We start from the raw sequence: 18,271 nt of genomic DNA, 5'->3' as shown, positions 1-18,271 counted from the left end.
GGGTAGCATGGTTGTAGAAGATGAGCAAAATTTCTCAATGAAGGCATGCTATGGAATTTTTCATTCGGTACTCAAATTTCATGGAACTTCTTTACACAATTTTTCTCTCCCTTTGAAACCTATGCTTGCAATATTATTATTAAGATTCACTGTTTTTCTGTTAATCCCACCACATACCTGTAACATGAAAGACAGGTATGAGTTTACATGATCAAAGAATGGTGTAATCAATAGCTGTTTGCAATGTAAGTGCTGCAATCAATCTTTTGAGTCTGGTTATGTACTAAAGAAAATACCTATGTGTTATCCAGCTACAGCTAAGTTCAAATTACTATCTCTGCTACCAGAGACTTTCACCCCACCTCCACCAAGGGAGAACCATACTGCCCTTTCAAATATCTAAATAAGTTGAGCCAAATGATAACAGAATAAGTTAATATAAGACACCAAAGAAAAATAGTTTCTCCGCATCCAGGGAAATGATTAAGAAGAGAAAGAAAAAAATCAGTAGTAGTAAATCTGAATGCCATTCATTTGTAGTCAATCTTACCTGCAGTCACGAATTCCTAAAATTAACTATTCGTTGTGTGAAGGTTTTCTTGTTCTTTGCGCAGTTTCATTTTTGTATGTTCCATTATTTCACTCTCACATTGCTGAATCCAACTGCTTCCACAACCATCTCTGATGTTAGAGCACTCATTTTCTCTTGATAGATAAAATACATCAAGTTTCACATTTGTGTGAACTGGATTACCAGTGATGTTTCTGATTCATCCTGAGTTTTACAATTAAGATCACTCTCCAAACTCTTTTCTGGACCCCCCACTTATAACCAAATGATTTTCTTTCCTGTGTTCTTGCCCAAAAAAGCCCTTTATTTGCTTAGAATACTAATTACCTTGTGATAATCACTTAAAAGTTCTCCACACCAGGTCCTGACCTCCCCCCCTTTTAATGATTAGCGCTAGCAATAAGGTTTTCTCAGTCTACTTAACCCTCTTCTTTCAAATCTTGGCTTGCATTTATGCTTTGTACTAACAGTTTGCTTTTGAATTTATTAGCTTGTATGATTGCTTTTGTCCATTGTCTCCAAAACCATGAAACTATTGGAGGTATTTAGATTGAAGCTGCCAAGCTTGCAGCATCTCCAAAATCTTTTTACTGATTTGGAAGGATTGACTATAATTAAGTCCTCTGATTTAGCCCTAACATTACTACAGCAAACTGCAGCTCATAATTTTGTTAATTATTGTTACTGACAAATAAGCTGTAAGATTCAGGATTAGTTGTTCATTTTCCAACAATATGTAGCATTAGTGCTAATCACTGCAGCATGGCTGTGATGGCTTGTTTGAAAGAAGTTTTCCCATTATGTTAGGAGAACATATCTGAACATCATCATGGTAAATTATAGATTGAGAGTTCTTGCTAGGAGGCAACGCACTAGAGAAGGTTACAGTAAGTGGAAGAGAAAACAGATGCAATGATAATTGTTATTTCTCAGAAAAAGCCAACCATACACAGTGCTGGAAGGACAATCTGTGTAACTACTGTCTTGAAGTCAACCTTGACAAGATTTTTGAGGGGGCTGGTTGAAAATTTATTCGAATTTAAGTTGGGGCCTTTTTGAGTACCCTGCAGGCCACAGAACAGGCACAATAATGTTCTGGAGTTACGTATTTCTAAGGCTATAATTATGGTCCAAATGGACCAGGAGACATAAATTAAAGTGTGAGAACTAGGGGGGGGGGGGGGGGACAAGATAAAAAAATGGTCTTGATGGGATTAGATTGAAACTATGTTGTTTTCGTAGATACCAGAGTTTCTGATTTGATATGACTGACTCTCATACCTATGAACTGTTATACAGATAGTTTCCTCCCTACAGCTTCACTGCCATTTTGAGGAATACCTAGAGACAGCTATTTCAAAATGGTGAGTGTTGTTATATGTTCTGTTCCTGTGGTCAGGTCTGTAGAGTGTTCTGAATTGCAACCAGAATGTTACAGAGTTAGTGTTAGTGAATAGGAGCTCTGACTATTTAAGCTTACCTCACGTGTCAGACCAAATCTGGCAACCTTTTTTTTCACAACTTCACAAGTACTAGAACCTATGTAGGACATAGAGCCAATTATTAAACTTTCCTTACTGTTATGGTGTAATTACATTGCATAGTTAACATGCCCATGTTGTACTTTCCATGGATCATGTACAGTGGGAACTGCTGGAGGAAAGGATTGTTTGAATTCTCTTAGTTCTTTCCATATCTGTCTCATATTGTGTGATGCTCACAAATCTAGTACATTCTTTATTCCACTCAGTTGTCAACATTTTTGACATTAGTGTAATGTTGTTTACTATTATTATTATTAACTGAATTCTGCTAATTTTTCTGCCCCACCACTGTGCTTTGAGTGGTTTATGCTTCCTGTTAGTGTAAAGTATGATTTATTACTTATTTTTTAATATTGCCATGCACATTACAAGTTTTTGATATTTTTCTAAATGTATAAGAAACATCTTTGCCTCCACCTTTGTGTTTTCATGTTTGTGTAGTAGTTGATAGCAATGTTCTTCTAAGTAGATTGTAAGAATTGTTTATTTGTTTCATGTAACAGTTAGGTATTTGTGGAAGGACAGGCAGTGGTAAATCGTCACTTGTAATGTCACTCTTCCATATGGTTGAAGTACATGAAGGCACTATAAAAATTGATGGCTTAGATATATCATTGGTTCCTCTTCAAGTCCTACGATCAAGGCTGTCAGTCATTCCTCAAGATGTGATTATGTTCAGTGGATCGATAAGGTAAGTTAAACATTCTTTTTTTTTTTACAATTGTATTGACCAACTAAGATCGCATTAACAACTTCAGTTCCTCTTCTTCCTTTGTTGATGTTTGATATTTTTCCAGTGTTCCCTCATTGTCTCCCCATGAAGTCTCTTCCTTTCTTCTGTCCATGTTGTTCCTGATTGTTTATTTCTTCTACTTTGAAAACCTTCCAAATATAGAATTTTATTTTTAAAACAGTTTCTTTCTGCTATTCCTGATTCTTTGATGTTGTTTCTTTCTAGATCTTTCCTTACTTCCGAAATCCATGCTATTCCCAATTTCTTCTTCCAGAAATACAGGATGGATATGTGTGTGTGTGCGAGTGTATACCTGTCCTTTTTTCCCCCTAAGGTAAGTCTTTCCACTCCCGGGATTGGAATGACTCCTTACCCTCTCCCTTAAAGCCCCCATCCCTTCTTCTTTCCCTCTCCTTCCCTCTTTCCTGATGAAGCAACCGTTGGTTGCAAAAGCTTGAATTTTGTGTGTGTGTTTGTTTGTGTGTGTCTATTGACATACCAATGCTTTCGTTTGGTAAGTTACATCATCTTTGTTTTTAGGAGTATTTGTTTTGTTAGTCTATTTCCATCCATTTGGTAGAGGTGTCCAAAAAAGGTTAATTTTCGTTTGCTCATTACTTCAGATATTTTTCTATATTTATGTAGATCTCCTAATTACTTCTTATTTTCCAACCATCTGCAGTTTTTATTGCACCGATTATTTTTCTAATAATCCTTCTTTCCAGTACCTCTAGTCTGTCCATCTTATAGTTCATCGTTAGGCATTCAGATCCATATAAACATTCTGGCTGTAGCACTGTGGTGTAGTGTTTTAGTTTTGTTTTCTAGACATACATTTCTTGTTGTAAATATTTTTGGTCAAATCATATGCTCTTTCCATTTTGTTAATTCTTACATCTATTGCAGATTTTTCTAGTCCATTCTGTTGTGTAGTCTCTCCAAGATATTTAAATTTATTTACTCTCTCTACTTTACCTATTTGGGTTTCTATGAATTTTGGTGCATTTTTTTATATTTGTCATGAATTTTGTTTTTTCAGCTGAAATTTTGAAACCAGTTCTGTTTGCTATTTTTTCCAGAAGGTTTATCTGAATAACTGCTTCTGTCACGTTTTCTGAAAGTATTGCAAAATCATTCGCAAAAGCCAAGTAGTTTACCTTGATTCCATTTGTTTTCCTTCCCAGAGTTATTGGTTCAATTTTGTGATTTTTTAGCTCCTAATTCCTGATCCTTACAATTTTTTCTAGAACACAGTTCAACACCTTGTCTAACCCCAGTTTTTATTTTAAGTGGCTGAGATTCTTCTCCCATAAATTAGACTTTAAATATTGTACCTGTTAGTGTTTCACGAATTATATTTGGTAATCTTGATTTAACACAAAATTCTCTAATGACATTATCTATTGTTTCTCTGTCTATACAATCAAATGCTTTCTTGAAATCAATAAATGACACTATTATGGGTTTGCTGGTTAACATTCTATGGCAAATTATTGACTTTAAGTTAAAAATGTGTTCTGCAGAGGATCTTCCCTTTCGAAAACCACCCTGATATTCTCCCAGTTGTTCGTCTAAAGCAGGGCTTCCCAACCTGTGGTCCATGGACCCCTTAGGGGTCCGCTGGCTCTTTCTAAGGGGTCTGCGGCCACCTTTCACCAAATCGTGTAAAATAATGAGTAAAATTATTGAATAAAAATGTGAAAATCAAATTCATCACTATTTTTTTTTTTTTTTTTTTCGTGTGAAAAACTTGTGTACTTTTACTTCAGGTCGTATCCCCAAGCAGCCTTTGCAGTTCCTAAGTGAGAACGTATACACAGTTTAGTGCCGGAGAATGCGGCTTCTCTGATCGACTGTTTAGCAACAATACGGGGGTCGTTTGTGCCCCGGCTCACGGCACCACACGCGCTGAAACCTTTTACGCATGCGCTGAGCGAGCTTTGTCGACCAATCACAGCGCTCGCTGCCACGTATGCAGCCCCAGGCATCATTAAATGTTAAACTTGCTTTGTCAGTGCACTACCTGTTTCATAAGTCGATTTTTGACCAGTTTATTACTGCTAACATGGATCGGTGGCTGAAGTCAGAATCACTGAAGAAGGGTGCAGTTTCTGCATCGCCTTCACAACAAGGGAAGTTTCCAGCTGAAACAAGTGAGGAGGGAGGACGACCAAAGGAAGACCTTACACACATTTGAACATTTTTCTTCTGATTTCATGAAAAACCACACCCATCCACCCACACACATACACACACACGACTGTTACGAAATATGCGTGCTCCTTACACAACAGTAGCCAAATAGTGGAAGTGAACAGACCATAAGCGGCAGCTTGTCAACAGCGAACAGTTTGGACGTGACGTTGATTGCTCTTGGAGGAAGACAGCTCCATCATGCGAAATTTCAATTACCAAGTAATTTTAATCAGGCTGTAGTGTTGAACAAAGGGAGTAAATCCACTAGTAGGTGTCTGGATACAGTGGGAATTGAAATTGAGTCGTTAATTTCAAGTTGTTTTCATCCATCTGTAAACCAAAGACTATTGATACTTCGGGGATGGGGTGGGGGGAGGGGGTGTCATTGGGAACATGGCTACTTGCATTAAGAAGCTTTCAGTTCCCATGGGTTCACTCTGAAATTTAAAGTTACTGTGCTCTTGACTGACTAGGTGTCCGCCATGGATTTTTGACTGAAGAAGGGGTCCGCCAGCTGAAAAAGTTGGGAAGCCCTGGTCTAAAGTATCTACCACTCTGTTCCAGAGAATTTTTGATAATAATTCCTATGCTACTGGAAGATGTGACACTCCTCTGTAATTACTGATATTTTATTTGTCTCCCTTTTTATGTAGCGGGTGGATTAATGCTGTTTTCCATTCAACTGGAATCTTTTCAGTTTTCCAAATTTTCTCAAATGTTGTAGGTCCTTTATGATTTTTGGTTCTGACCACTTCGATAATTCTGCTGTAATGGTGTCTTCACCACTTGCTTTATTGTTTTTGAGTGTTTTGATGGCTTCATGAATTTCTAACTCTGTTGGTGGGAAATCTTCCTCTAGATTTTGAGGTGTCACTGTAAATTCTAATTTATCTGTTAGAACCAGACAGTTTAACAGCTTTTCAAAAAATTTTGATAAAATTTCACAATTTTCTTTGTTATATAATCCCTTTTGCCATTTTCATCTTTGAAACAAATACCTGGTGCCTGATATCCTTGAAGTATGTGTTTAATAGTTTGATAAAAATTTCTAGAATTATTTTTGGTGACATTTTCTTCTATTTCAATAAGCTGAGAATTTTCGAAGTTTCTTTTGATTTTCCGGAGTATTATACCTATTATTATTATTATTATTATTATATCTTTTTAAGTATCATTTATATGATACTCACACTGCCTCTGTGATGGATTAAATGATTTTGTATTCTTACTTCTGAATACACTATGATATAATGCCTGTATTGAATTTACTATTTATTTAGCTGTAAGTTTTCTGAAAACTTCTGAAACTGATTTTTACTAAGTATCATTTTATGGCACAGAAATATTTGTGTACAGCAAAAACTATTACAGTTCATTTTATTTATTATTTTTTAAATTAATGTGATGGCTTACCTTTTATAGGTGCTTGCGGGTGTAACATACTTTCATGTTTGCTACTGTAGTGTTTGGATGGATTCCACTGGGATGAAAACATTTTAGTATTTTATGCTGCTTCAAATAAGAAAAGTGTCCAGCTCTTTAGTTTTGGTAGGGATGTGTTTGTTATATTGCCAGATTTATAAGTTCAAAATTTTCATTTTTTCTCTTCTGTTGTTGCTTCTATGCTGCAGACTGTCTTTTACATTTCCTTCTAAATAAATAGAGCATTTACCTTCACTATAAATGTTTTTTTTTAAGCATTTCTCACACACTTTTTCCTGTGAGCGCTTCCTGGTTCATTGATCATCATCTCTCGATTATACGAGGTATATCCACAAAGTAAGGTCCGTTTGGTGATGTAAAACAAACGTGTACAGATACAGAAAAAAATTTATTGTACAAAAATCTAAAACTGTTCAAATAATTTTCTATACAGCTTCCGAAATTTTGTAGGCACTTGTCATAGCGTGGCACAAGTTTTTGTATGCCTTCTTCATATAGGGTTGCCGCCTGTGTATTCAATCATATGGTAACATGTTCTTTCAGCTCGTAATCATCGCTGAAGTGTTGACCACCAAGGACAGATTGTAGGTGTAAGATGAGATAAAAGTCGCTAGGAGCGAGGTCCGAACTGTATGGGGGATGATCAAAAGGGTCCCAGTGAAATTCCCGTGAGAGCCGTTTGCTTACATTTACCTTGTGAGGTCAGGCATTATCATGGAAATAAACAACACTTTTTACAGTAATCCTTGGCATTTGTTCTGCATTGTGCAGCACGATTTCTTAATGGTCTCGCAGTAACCATGTGCATTGATTGTTTGGTCAGCAAAATGCCTTTTCTGACCCAAAAAATGGTGTACATGACTTTTCGAGGTGTCAAGATTTGCTTAGGCTTAATCTTTGTTGGGGTTGAAATGTGCCTCCATTCCATTGATTGCCGTTTTGTTTCAGGGGTGTCATACAATACCCAAGTTTCATCCCCCGTGACTATCCGAGGAAGAAAACCATCGCCTCCTTCATTGTAGCGTGTCAAAAACTGAAGTGCACTACCTATCCGTTGTTTTTTGTTTTGTTCAGTAAGAATTTTGGGTACCCCATGTTAAAAAAGTTTTCCAAATTTCAGTTTTCCAGTGACAATTTCACGAATTAATGATCGTGAGATTTGTAGAACTGCCATAGCAAGGTCACTAAGTGTAAACTTACGGTTGTGCTTAATCTTCTCTTCAATTGTGTGAACCAGTTCATCAGTAACCACAAACACGTGTTCACTTCGTTCTTCATCGTGCACATTGAACAATCTGACCCATGTTCTAATCATTGTATCACTCATAGCAGTTTGTCCGTAAACCTCACAGATTTGTTGTTGAATTTCCTTTGGTTTAACTTTCTTTGCATTTAGAAAATGAATCACAGATCTGATTTCATACGCAGCGGCATTTTCAATTACGGCTGACATTATAAAGAAGCACTAAAAAGCACACATTGGCAGCAGTGATCTGAAAATGGTGTACATGTCTTCTCATTGAGTCAGAGTAACTGCCGCACATGCTCGGAACTGCGATCATAGTGCTGCTGCAGATAGAAATAGAAACCTAACTTACTTTGTGGACAACCCTCGTATATCTAAAATTGGACTTCTGTGGAGTGTGTGTCACACAGATGATATGCAGTCATTATCAATAAGAATAATTCCTCACATTATATTGCCATTTTTAACTCAAAGTGAAAGCCAGAACTAAAACATAACACTTGCACAGTGGCAGTAACCTAATTAGAACACTGATGGAATTTAATTTTAATATGGCCTGGAATGTCTTGGTGGAAAGTACATAATTTAAGGAGTAAAGGCAACAACTTACTAAATAGCAGAGGGGCTGAGACTATGAACTGGTGCATAACCAAAACTTGTGTGTGTGTGTGTGTGTGTGTGTGTGTGTGTGTGTGTGTTTTCCATGATAGCTCTGGAATGCCTGGAGGAGTTTCAATTATCCAATTTTAGAAGTGATGGCATGTGAGCATAACTGTGCAATCCCTTGAGCAGATTCAACAAGGCTCAGTACCATCAAAAAATATTCTGTTCAGGTAATACAGCCTTGGTGCCATCAGGGGTGGGATGGGCTGTGAAGAGAATGACATGTAAAAGTAACCAAGAACCACAGCCCTGATAATGTTTAACACCTAGGAATGGCAGCGCAAGAGGAAGGCGTTACATCTAAAACATAATTCTGGAACACTCAGACCAATTCCAGTTCACTTAATTTTAAATGCAGCTTGCTGTTACTTTGTAATAAATTATACAATGGAGATAAAACATGCCTAGCACCCCTAGTCAATGAAAATTGGGAAAGTGGTGACATGCACATTTAACTTTAAAAAGTCTAGAGCAAGTAAAAAATAAAATAAAATAAAATAAAATATACGCTGGGGAGATACCTCTAACACCGCTAAGAGTGGGAGTGGGAAGAAGGTGACATATTAAAATAATTGGAAAAGACCAATATTAGTGTTGAATTTATAGTTTTCAGTACAGCTAGGCTAACTAGTGACATTTCATCCCTAGGAGTTTAGTAGGTTGGAATTAGGTAGGAATAGGGCACCTTAAAAATGGTAAAAAACAGAGAATAACAGGGTTATATTTGTGGTATTTACAGTTATTTGGTTCAATGGTAACAGTCCTGATGAGAAGTGACACACAGGGGTTGGTATGGGAATGAGAATGGGAAGTGGATGACATTTAAACTGCATGGAATGTATCAAAAATTCCAACTCAGCATGGTAAGCAATCACTCACTAATGGCATTGAGGATGGGAAGATACTGACATTGAGGATGGGAAGATACTAACAGGAAAAGCAATAAAAATGACTGATGTCAAAAGGCCTTCAGAGTTGGTGGCTGACTGGTGACAGTCCCTATTGGTGGGGTAGGGATGGGAGGAGGATGATATAAGAGTAAGTGACTGGACAATGCTGGATTAGTGGTACATATTTGTGCATGCTGTCAGATGCTATTGTGTTGAAAGACAGCCATTTGTATTTTTATTTATTATATATATAGGGATGCAATATGGTGTGATGATGTGATTTTTGTGTGTGTGTGTGTGTGTGTGTGTGTGTGTGTGTGTGTGTGTGTGTGTGTTATAAGATTCTGGGGAAATACTGCAAAAGTGGGAAAGTTTTTTAAAGTACCAAAATAAGCTGTGAGGTTGATCTGTGGTGCTATAAAGTGGACATCATGTAGGCACCTATTCAAGACCATTAGGATACTGACACTCACAGGCTAGTACATCTACTCATTGATGCTATTTGTATCATTGGTGATATTTGTAATAAAAAAAAAATCCAAACTAACTGTGACATTCACAGTCATGTCTCAAGGCAGAAGTAAAGCATTTGTAGAGACTCAATATAGTACAAAAAGAAGTTATCCAATCTGGAATAAGAATTTGCAATAAGCTCCCACTGAATATAAAATGGACAGTGACAGCCCTCAGATATTCAAGAGGAAACTGAAACAGTTCCTGATAAACCACATTCTGTGTAATTTAAATGAATTTCTAGAGCTTTAAGTTATGAAAGGTGTATCATATTATAAACAATATTGTAATATTGTATGCTGATGTATGTAAAATTGTATACCTTGTATGTGTATTATTTGCAGTACCGGTACTGTTTGTTTCTCTTCTCTTTTGAATTCTTTGACGTGTCCTACATTACAGTACAACATTTGTACAGACTGTGACTTAACAGGACCAAATAGAATTCAAATCAAATTGAATCAAATCTACTTAATCACCTGATGTAAAATATTTTCAGGGAAAATCTTGATCCAAGTGCACAGTTTACAGATGCTGAACTCTGGAAGAGCTTAGAACTAGCTCAGCTAAAGGAAACTGTCAGCAGCTATCCTGGAAAATTAGGTAAAGTAAAGCTGATCATTACCTTTAAAAATGTTCTGGGATGAATTATTGAATTCCTTGTGAATTATTGAATTCCTTCCATGGGTGGAGGTTACTGTTAGTGTGTTCTGTGTTTGTCTTAACCACACCACTTCTGTTTTGAGTTTTTCTCACTTGGCCATTCTTTAACATGGAAGACATATAACAGTTATTCCCTGAAAGATCCGAAGAGCCTGGGGATAAGTTGTTAAGTTTATTTTGACTTGTTAGTGAAGGGGAAAAAGAATTATATATAAAATACAAAATTTTGATTTGAATATCTGATAAAGTTATATACCAATAGCTGAGTTTCTTAGTTATTTCAAAAATTACAAGTTAGTTTTGAAACGTGTCATAAAAGACACAAAAATTAAGGAAAATGAAATATATATTATGAAGTCATCCAATAAAACTAAGTTCTTGTGGATAGCTATGCAGGATCTTTCGAGGATGAAGACAACTCACAAAAATATTGTGATACTACACAATGGCAAGAAACTCACTGCTCCTTGGGCAGTTGCAAAGAACTTCAATTCTTATTATGCAACTGTTGTTGGAAAATTAGTGAAGGAAAAATGTGGAAATCCACCTAATACAACACTGAAAGAGCTTTCATCTATTGAAATAAATAATATATCCATGTTCCTCAGTCTAGTAGGCCCAACGGAACTCCTAAATACCATTAATTCACTGAAGAGTAATTATTCAGCTGATATTAATGATATTCCAGATTATATTATAAAAATAACAGCAAGACACATACCCTCTCCTTTATTAGCCATATACAAATCATCCTTATCAAGTGGTGTCTACCCACAGCAACTGAAAATGGCAAAAGTAATACCCCTATATCGAAAAGGTGATCAGCAATGTATGGGTACTGCTCTCAGAGTTTTCAAAAATTATTGAAAAAGTGTTCCTTTCACAACCGACTACATTCTTCAACAAGAATAATATTATTTCTGGATGTCAACATGGCTTCAGACCACATAGCCAACTAAACAGCCACTTTCAACCTGATAAACCCTGTCATAAACACAGTGGACAACCACAAAAAAATCTCTGGTTTATTCTTGGAACTAACAAAAGCTTTCTACGTGATTGATCATTCTGTGCTCCTGAGAAAGCTTGAATGGTGTGGTGTAAGAGATGTGTCGACCCCCATGTATCACTCCTGTAGGGATTGCAAACACAAGAGTCAACTAATTACACTCACAGAGGTGTTTAAACCATGTTATGTACCATGCTCCATACGTAATTGGAACAGGAAGAAGATGTAATAACTGGTGCAATAGGAAGTACCCTCTGCTGTGTTTTGTATGGATATAGATGAAGATGTAGACATTTCTGTGAAAAGGCCACGTTTCTCCTTGACATGGAAGATACTGCTAGGAAGAGTTATACACTCATGTGCTTGTGGTATGTAAAATTGAGGAACATTATTGTTAGTGGAAAAGCTATATTTACCTATAATTTTTATAACACTGCAAGAATTTTTTTCTTCTAAGTTTTTGGGTTTTCAGATGCTGAAGTTCAAGAGGGTGGAGAAAACCTCAGTGCTGGGGAGAGACAACTATTCTGTCTTGCTCGTGCTATTCTGCACGGTGCAGCCTGTTTGATAATGGATGAAGCGACGAGTTCTGTTGATCCAGAAACTGAAGAAGCCTTACTAGCTGCAGCATCAAAAGCGTTTGCTGGCCGCACAGTTATTACTATAGCGGTAAGACAGTTTTAAATTCATGTGGGTACCAGCTGGATATAATTATTTAATATTGAATAAAATCAGAAGGCATGATGACTATTGGGAATTGTTCATAACTTTCAATGGAATATCCCATTAAAGAGTTATTACTAATGTCTCACTTCATTCTTATCATCCAAGTATGCAATAGAAACAAGAACACTAATAAAAATTAATATTTCTTCAAAATGAAAGTAAAATATGAACTGTAACAATATTTGTGGATGATACTCATTCACACATTGTGTTTAATAAATCTCATCAAGACAGGTGGCCTTTAGGGATGTGGAACCAGTTAAATTAAACATTATCAGGCTGAGGCAGCCACTGTAGGCTACTACTGTAAAGTACACCAACAGTCAGTTACAAATAGTAATAATTTATTCACATTTTTATTAGAGGGAATGTAGAAAGAAATGCAGCTATCTAAATGATAATGCTTTCACTGTTTGGCTGTTATTGATGTGCTTCTGGATACTCTATTGCAGTTTCAGCTTTACAGTCACTGTCAAGTAATTCTGAAACTAACATACATATTTCAGCATTAATACATTATTGTAAAATTACAGTTTACACCATGAAGGGTCATGACAAGTGTACTCTTTTAATAGGGGCCATACCATTATTATCCTTTTGAAATTACTTACCTTTCATGTTGTGTTACATGTCAATAATGTCAATAACATTCATTATTTAATCCTTCAATGACTGTCATGTTGAAAGAATTAAGATTCTGTTTCCTGTTTGTAAGCCTGTGTCAATTATTAAAGTTTATGTGCCACATATCTCATTACAAGTAGTGAGTACTATTGAAGACTTAAAAAAAAAAAAGGTGTACTTTACTTTAGACTATTTGTAAATTGTATAAACACCTGGGTTACAAAATAACATTAGATAAATATGGCAAGAAAAGTTGTCACAAGATGTAAATATGTAATTTAGGAGTAAAGAAGACAACTCATTGAGTAGTAGGAGCATTGAGTTGTTGACAGTAAAAAAAAAAAAAAATGAAAACGTCACTGGGTTTCATATGAATCCTTTACAATTTAGAGTGAGCAGCTAATGTACATATTTTATCGGTAATACATTATTATGAAATTACAATTTACATGATGAAAAGTCACGCCAAGTGTACTCTTAATAGGGATCATACCATTATTATTCTTATGAAAATAGTTGCATTTCATGTTGTGTTACACAACACACACACACCTATATGGGTACAGTGTGCTGGCTGAACATACAATACTGGGATTGCAGTTCAGTAGATAGGTTGGGGTGCGGATTGTGTTGGGTGAGGTGGGTAGAGGTAGAAAGAGGCAGGATGTGGGAGGAGGAGTTGGGGAGGGTAGTTGGCAGCTTGGAGAGAGGCAGCAGATGTGAGAGTTAGGAATGCAGGAGAGAGAGGTGGCATGTAAATGGGATAGGAATGCAATGACACACTGGTCCAGAGCCAGAGAGTTCATGCGATTCATGTCGTTGATAACATGGAGGTGTGGGTTGGGAGGGGGTGACATGAAAGAGGGAGGAGAAACTATTGGATACAAGATGCAGATGCAGTGGATTAGTGGAGATGAAGGCCAGAAGGATTACAGGAGCTAGCATGTATTGCAAGGGTAACTCCTTTCGGCATAGTTCAAAAAGGCTGGTACTGGATAGAAAGGAACCAGATCACATGTTGTGATCAATGGATAATCAGTTCTGTTCTTGGCCACAGTTTGGTTGTACACATTTATTCTGGTGCATAACGAGTTGATGCTAATGCCCACATAAAATGCTGTAATGAAATGGTAGCAGATCTGGTCTATGGCATGGCTGCTTTCACAGGTGGCTCTAGTTCCAAGTATGATAGGATAAGTTTGTGACAGGACTAATTAGGATGTTCTGTGTGAGTGAACCAGGCACTTCACTGGCTCTGATTTCCATGTGTCATTGCATTCATGTCCTGTGCACCTGCCTCTTTCTCCTTCTACTCGGCCCAACTGACACAAACTGCAGTTTATCTGCTGAATTGCAGAAGCTGTTTAGTTAGAATCTTATATAGTTACGAATAGCTAAGAAACACTCTTTTTCAGTTATTTCCAACAGACAACAGGTAAAATCTGCTATTATAGATACATGCAAATGACACATTGGTATTCATTGAGGATTCTCTTGACAAAACTGACTCTATACATGAAGAATTAAATGGTGAACATCAGGGTATTTTCCCAGATAGACTAAAGTATGCCATTGTTAGAACACTGCATAAAAAGGGGGATACATCTGATGTCAACAACTACCGCCCAATCTCTCTTCTGACTGCCTTATCCAAAAGTCTTGAAAAAGTAATGTATTGTAAAGTAGCTTCACACCTTTGTAAAAATGAAGTTTTAGCAAAATGTCAGTTTGGTTTCCAGAAGGGTTTTTCAATGGAAAATGCTATATATACTTTCACTAATGAAATATTAAATGCTCTGAGTAACCGGAAGTCACCTGTTGGGATTTTTTGTGATCTATCAAAGGCTTTTGATTGTGTAAATCATGGAATACTTCTAGATAAGCTCAAGTACTGTGGCATGAATGGGACAGTGCTCAAATGGTTTAAACCATACCTAACTGGAAGAGAGCAGAAAGTTGAAATAAGCAGTTCACATAATATGCAAAAAACTGGTGATTTCTCGAACTGGGGAACAATCAAGAATGGGGTGCCGCAAAGTTTGGTCTTGAGTCCTCTGCTGTTCTTAATATATATTAATGACTTGCCATTCTATATTCACGAAGATGCAAAGCTGGTACTTTTTGCCGATGATACAAGCTATCACACCCAACAGACAAGAATTAGCTGGTGACATTGTAAATGATGTTTTTCAGAAAATCATTAAGTGGTTCTCTGCAAATGAGCTCTCATTAAACTTTGACAGTAAATGGAATGACACCATTAAGACTTCGATCAGAAATCGGTAACTATGGTAGAATATTCAAAATTTCTAGGTGTATGCATTGATGAGGGCTTGAACTGGAAAAAAACACACTGAGGATCTGCTGAAACGTTTGAGTTCAGCTACTTATGCTATTAGGGTCATTGCAAATTTTGGCAATATACATCTCAGTAAATTAGCTTACCACGCCTATTTTCATTCTCTGCTTTTGTATGGCATCATATTCTGGGGTAACTCATCATTGAGTAAAAGAGTGTTCATTACGCAAAAGCATGTAATCGGAATAATTGCTTGAGCTCATCCAAGATCATCCTGCAGACACTTATTTAAAGAGCTAGAGATCTTCACTGTAGCCTCACCATATATATATATATATATATATATATATATATATATATATATATATATATATATATATATAAAAACAAAGATGATGTGACTTACCAAATAAAAGTGCTGGCAGGTCGACAGACAAACAAACAAACACAAACATACACACAAAATTCAAGCTTTTGCAACAAACTGTTGCCTCATCAGGAAAGAGGGAAGGAGAGGGAAAGACGAAAGGATGTGGGTTTTAAGGGAGAGGGTAAGGAGTCATTCCAATCTTTGGATGGATATGTGTGTGTGTGGGAGTGTATACCCGTCCTTTTTTCCCCCTAAGGTAAGTCTTTCCACTCCCGGGATTGGAATGACTCCTTACCCTCTCCCTTAAAACCCACATCCTTTCGTCTTTCCCTCTCCTTCCCTCTTTCCTGATGAGGCAACAGTTTGTTGCGAAAGCTTGAATTTTGTGTGTATGTTTGTGTTTGTTTGTGTGTCTGTCGACCTGCCAGCACTTTCATTCTTTCATTTGGTAAGTCACATCATCTTTGTTTTTAAATATATTTTTCCTACGTGGAATGTTTCCCTCTATTATAACCATATATATATATATATATATATATATATATATATATATATATATATATATATATATATATATATATATATGGCTGTGTGCTTCGTGCGGCTGCCTCGAGTCGAATGAACATGCTGCTGCCTCTCGACACAGTTATCAACCACCATGACGTCAGAACTTCCGGCCCCCACTCGCGCGCACAGAGCCAGCGCGCCTTATCAGTGTTGCGCAATCTTGATTTTCCAGCAACACAGGCCTAGTAATACTAGGGCCCGTGTTGCCCGGCAGCCTCGCTCAGCGGCTCAAGTCTGCTTCAAGGTCACCCGCCTTAAGCGGCTACGTACATTAACTGCACACAGATTAACTGCATGCAGATGGGGGGAAATCCCCCCCATCCCCCCCCTGCAAATCGCACACTGCTCTAATCTAACTTCACAATAGAATAAATTCACCAGTCTCTTTGATTTAACTGTTTCTTTGATTTAAATGTTTCCAATGTAAATAACATACATGAGATTGGTATGTTTGTATGAGTTGCATATATATATATATATATATATATATATATATATATATATATTGACTTATGAAATTTGTTATTAACAATCCGAACAAATTCAAAAGTAATAGCAGTGTACATGGCTACAACACTAGGAGAAATGATGATCTTCACTACTCAAGATTAAATCTAACTTTGGCTCAGAAGGGGGTAAATTATGCTGCTACAAAAGTCTTTGGTCACTTACCTAATAGCATCAAAAGTCTGACAGATAGCCATATAGCATTTAAAAGAATTTCTTAATGGCAACTCCTTCTAATCATTAGATGAATTTTTGGACATAGTAAGTGGGTAATTTCCCCAACAACTCCCTCCCTTAAAAAAAAAAAGTGTCATGTAATATTTTGTGTGATGTAATATCTTGTATAGACACCTTTTATTAACCTGACACATTCCACATCATTATGAAGTGTTGTATTCATGATCTATGGAACAAGTACTAATCTAATCTAATCTCTAATCCAGGATGTGATTTGTGCTTTTACCAGTGGGGGGGATGTCTTCGGGGGTTATTAGAATTATATATGTTACTAGCTTGGTCCATGGCGATATGCATGGTTAAACAGCTATTTATAAATAGATGTTAATGCCGAAACTCACTATTCACGCGTGTGCACTATCAGAAAAGCCATCCCTTGTTATATCTTTAAAAGTGCAGTATAGGTAAAGCTTATTTACAAAATCATCTACATACAGGTATATGAGAGGAATTCAAAAAGTAGAGGCACATTTGTGAAAAGCTGTACTTATTCTGATGATAGAAAACTGAAACATATTAATAGTATTAATAGTAGGACTTATTACAAACTTTCAGTGTTCGGCTCCACAAATTTAAATTATATGTAAAGTTTCACTCCAGTGTGTGGGAAATAAACATCCCAGGTTGGGACGCATAAACTAAAACCAGAGGAGGGGATGGTCTGATGCAGATGGGGGGAAATCCCCCCCATCCCCCCCCCCCCCCTGCAAATCGCACACTGCTCTAATCTAACTTCACAATAGAATAAATTCACCAGTCTCTTTGATTTAACTGTTTCTTTGATTTAAATGTTTCCAATGTAAATAACATTCATGAGATTGGTATGTTTGTATGAGTTGCATTTGTGTGAATGTGTGTGTCTGTTGTCTTTTTTTGACAAAGATCTCATAGGCTGAAAGCTCATTTTGTGACAGTATTTTTGTTGTGCCTATCTGCGACTCAGCATCTCCACTATATTGTGAGCAGCAACAATCCTTTTCATAACAATGAGACATGAGATTGGGATATTCTTTAAGTCAATCACCACTGATCATGTCATTAGCAGTCTTTCTTCTCATCTACCCAGCAATAAATGAGAATTTTTCAATGCTATGATACATCATCTTGTTAGTCTGCCATTGAGTGCAGAGGAAGTAGATAAGGAACTAAATATTTTATAAGAAATCACTATCAAAAATAAAAACAGGGCAGACTTGATATTAGAAATGTATGACAAGAAAATTTAAATGAATGTTCAATTGGATTGTGCGCAACTAACAACTTAGAACAACTTTTAAGACATAAAATGAAAAAGACTGATCTGAAGGGTACATGCTGTATATGAAATAAAATGTGATTCATGCCACATTGAATATGTATGGAAAACTGTCCACACATTCAAAGACAGATTTAAAGAATGCATAATACTGACAGGGTAATAGTTCTTCATTTAGAAAATTTTATGTACATATGGACTTAATAAAGTAAGTC

At 36.6% G+C, this 18,271-nt stretch overlaps 1 protein-coding gene across 2 annotated transcripts in view; it reads left to right on the top strand.

Moving 5' to 3' along the window:
- LOC126478212 (ATP-binding cassette sub-family C member Sur) overlaps window positions 1-18,271 on the top strand; it is a 402,049-nt gene that overhangs the window by 361,923 nt on the left and 21,855 nt on the right. For both annotated transcript variants that reach the window (XM_050103682.1, XM_050103681.1), the window contains 3 exons: window positions 2,619-2,806; window positions 10,299-10,402; window positions 11,944-12,140. In XM_050103682.1, coding sequence (XP_049959639.1) covers window positions 2,619-2,806; window positions 10,299-10,402; window positions 11,944-12,140 — 489 coding nt within the window. The remainder of the gene's footprint in view (window positions 1-2,618; window positions 2,807-10,298; window positions 10,403-11,943; window positions 12,141-18,271) is intronic.

This window comes from Schistocerca serialis, chromosome 1 (genome assembly GCF_023864345.2).
Source record: "Schistocerca serialis cubense isolate TAMUIC-IGC-003099 chromosome 1, iqSchSeri2.2, whole genome shotgun sequence".
Classification (NCBI taxonomy): Eukaryota; Metazoa; Arthropoda; class Insecta; order Orthoptera; family Acrididae; genus Schistocerca; species Schistocerca serialis.
This window is presented reverse-complemented; position numbering and strand designations above follow the sequence as displayed.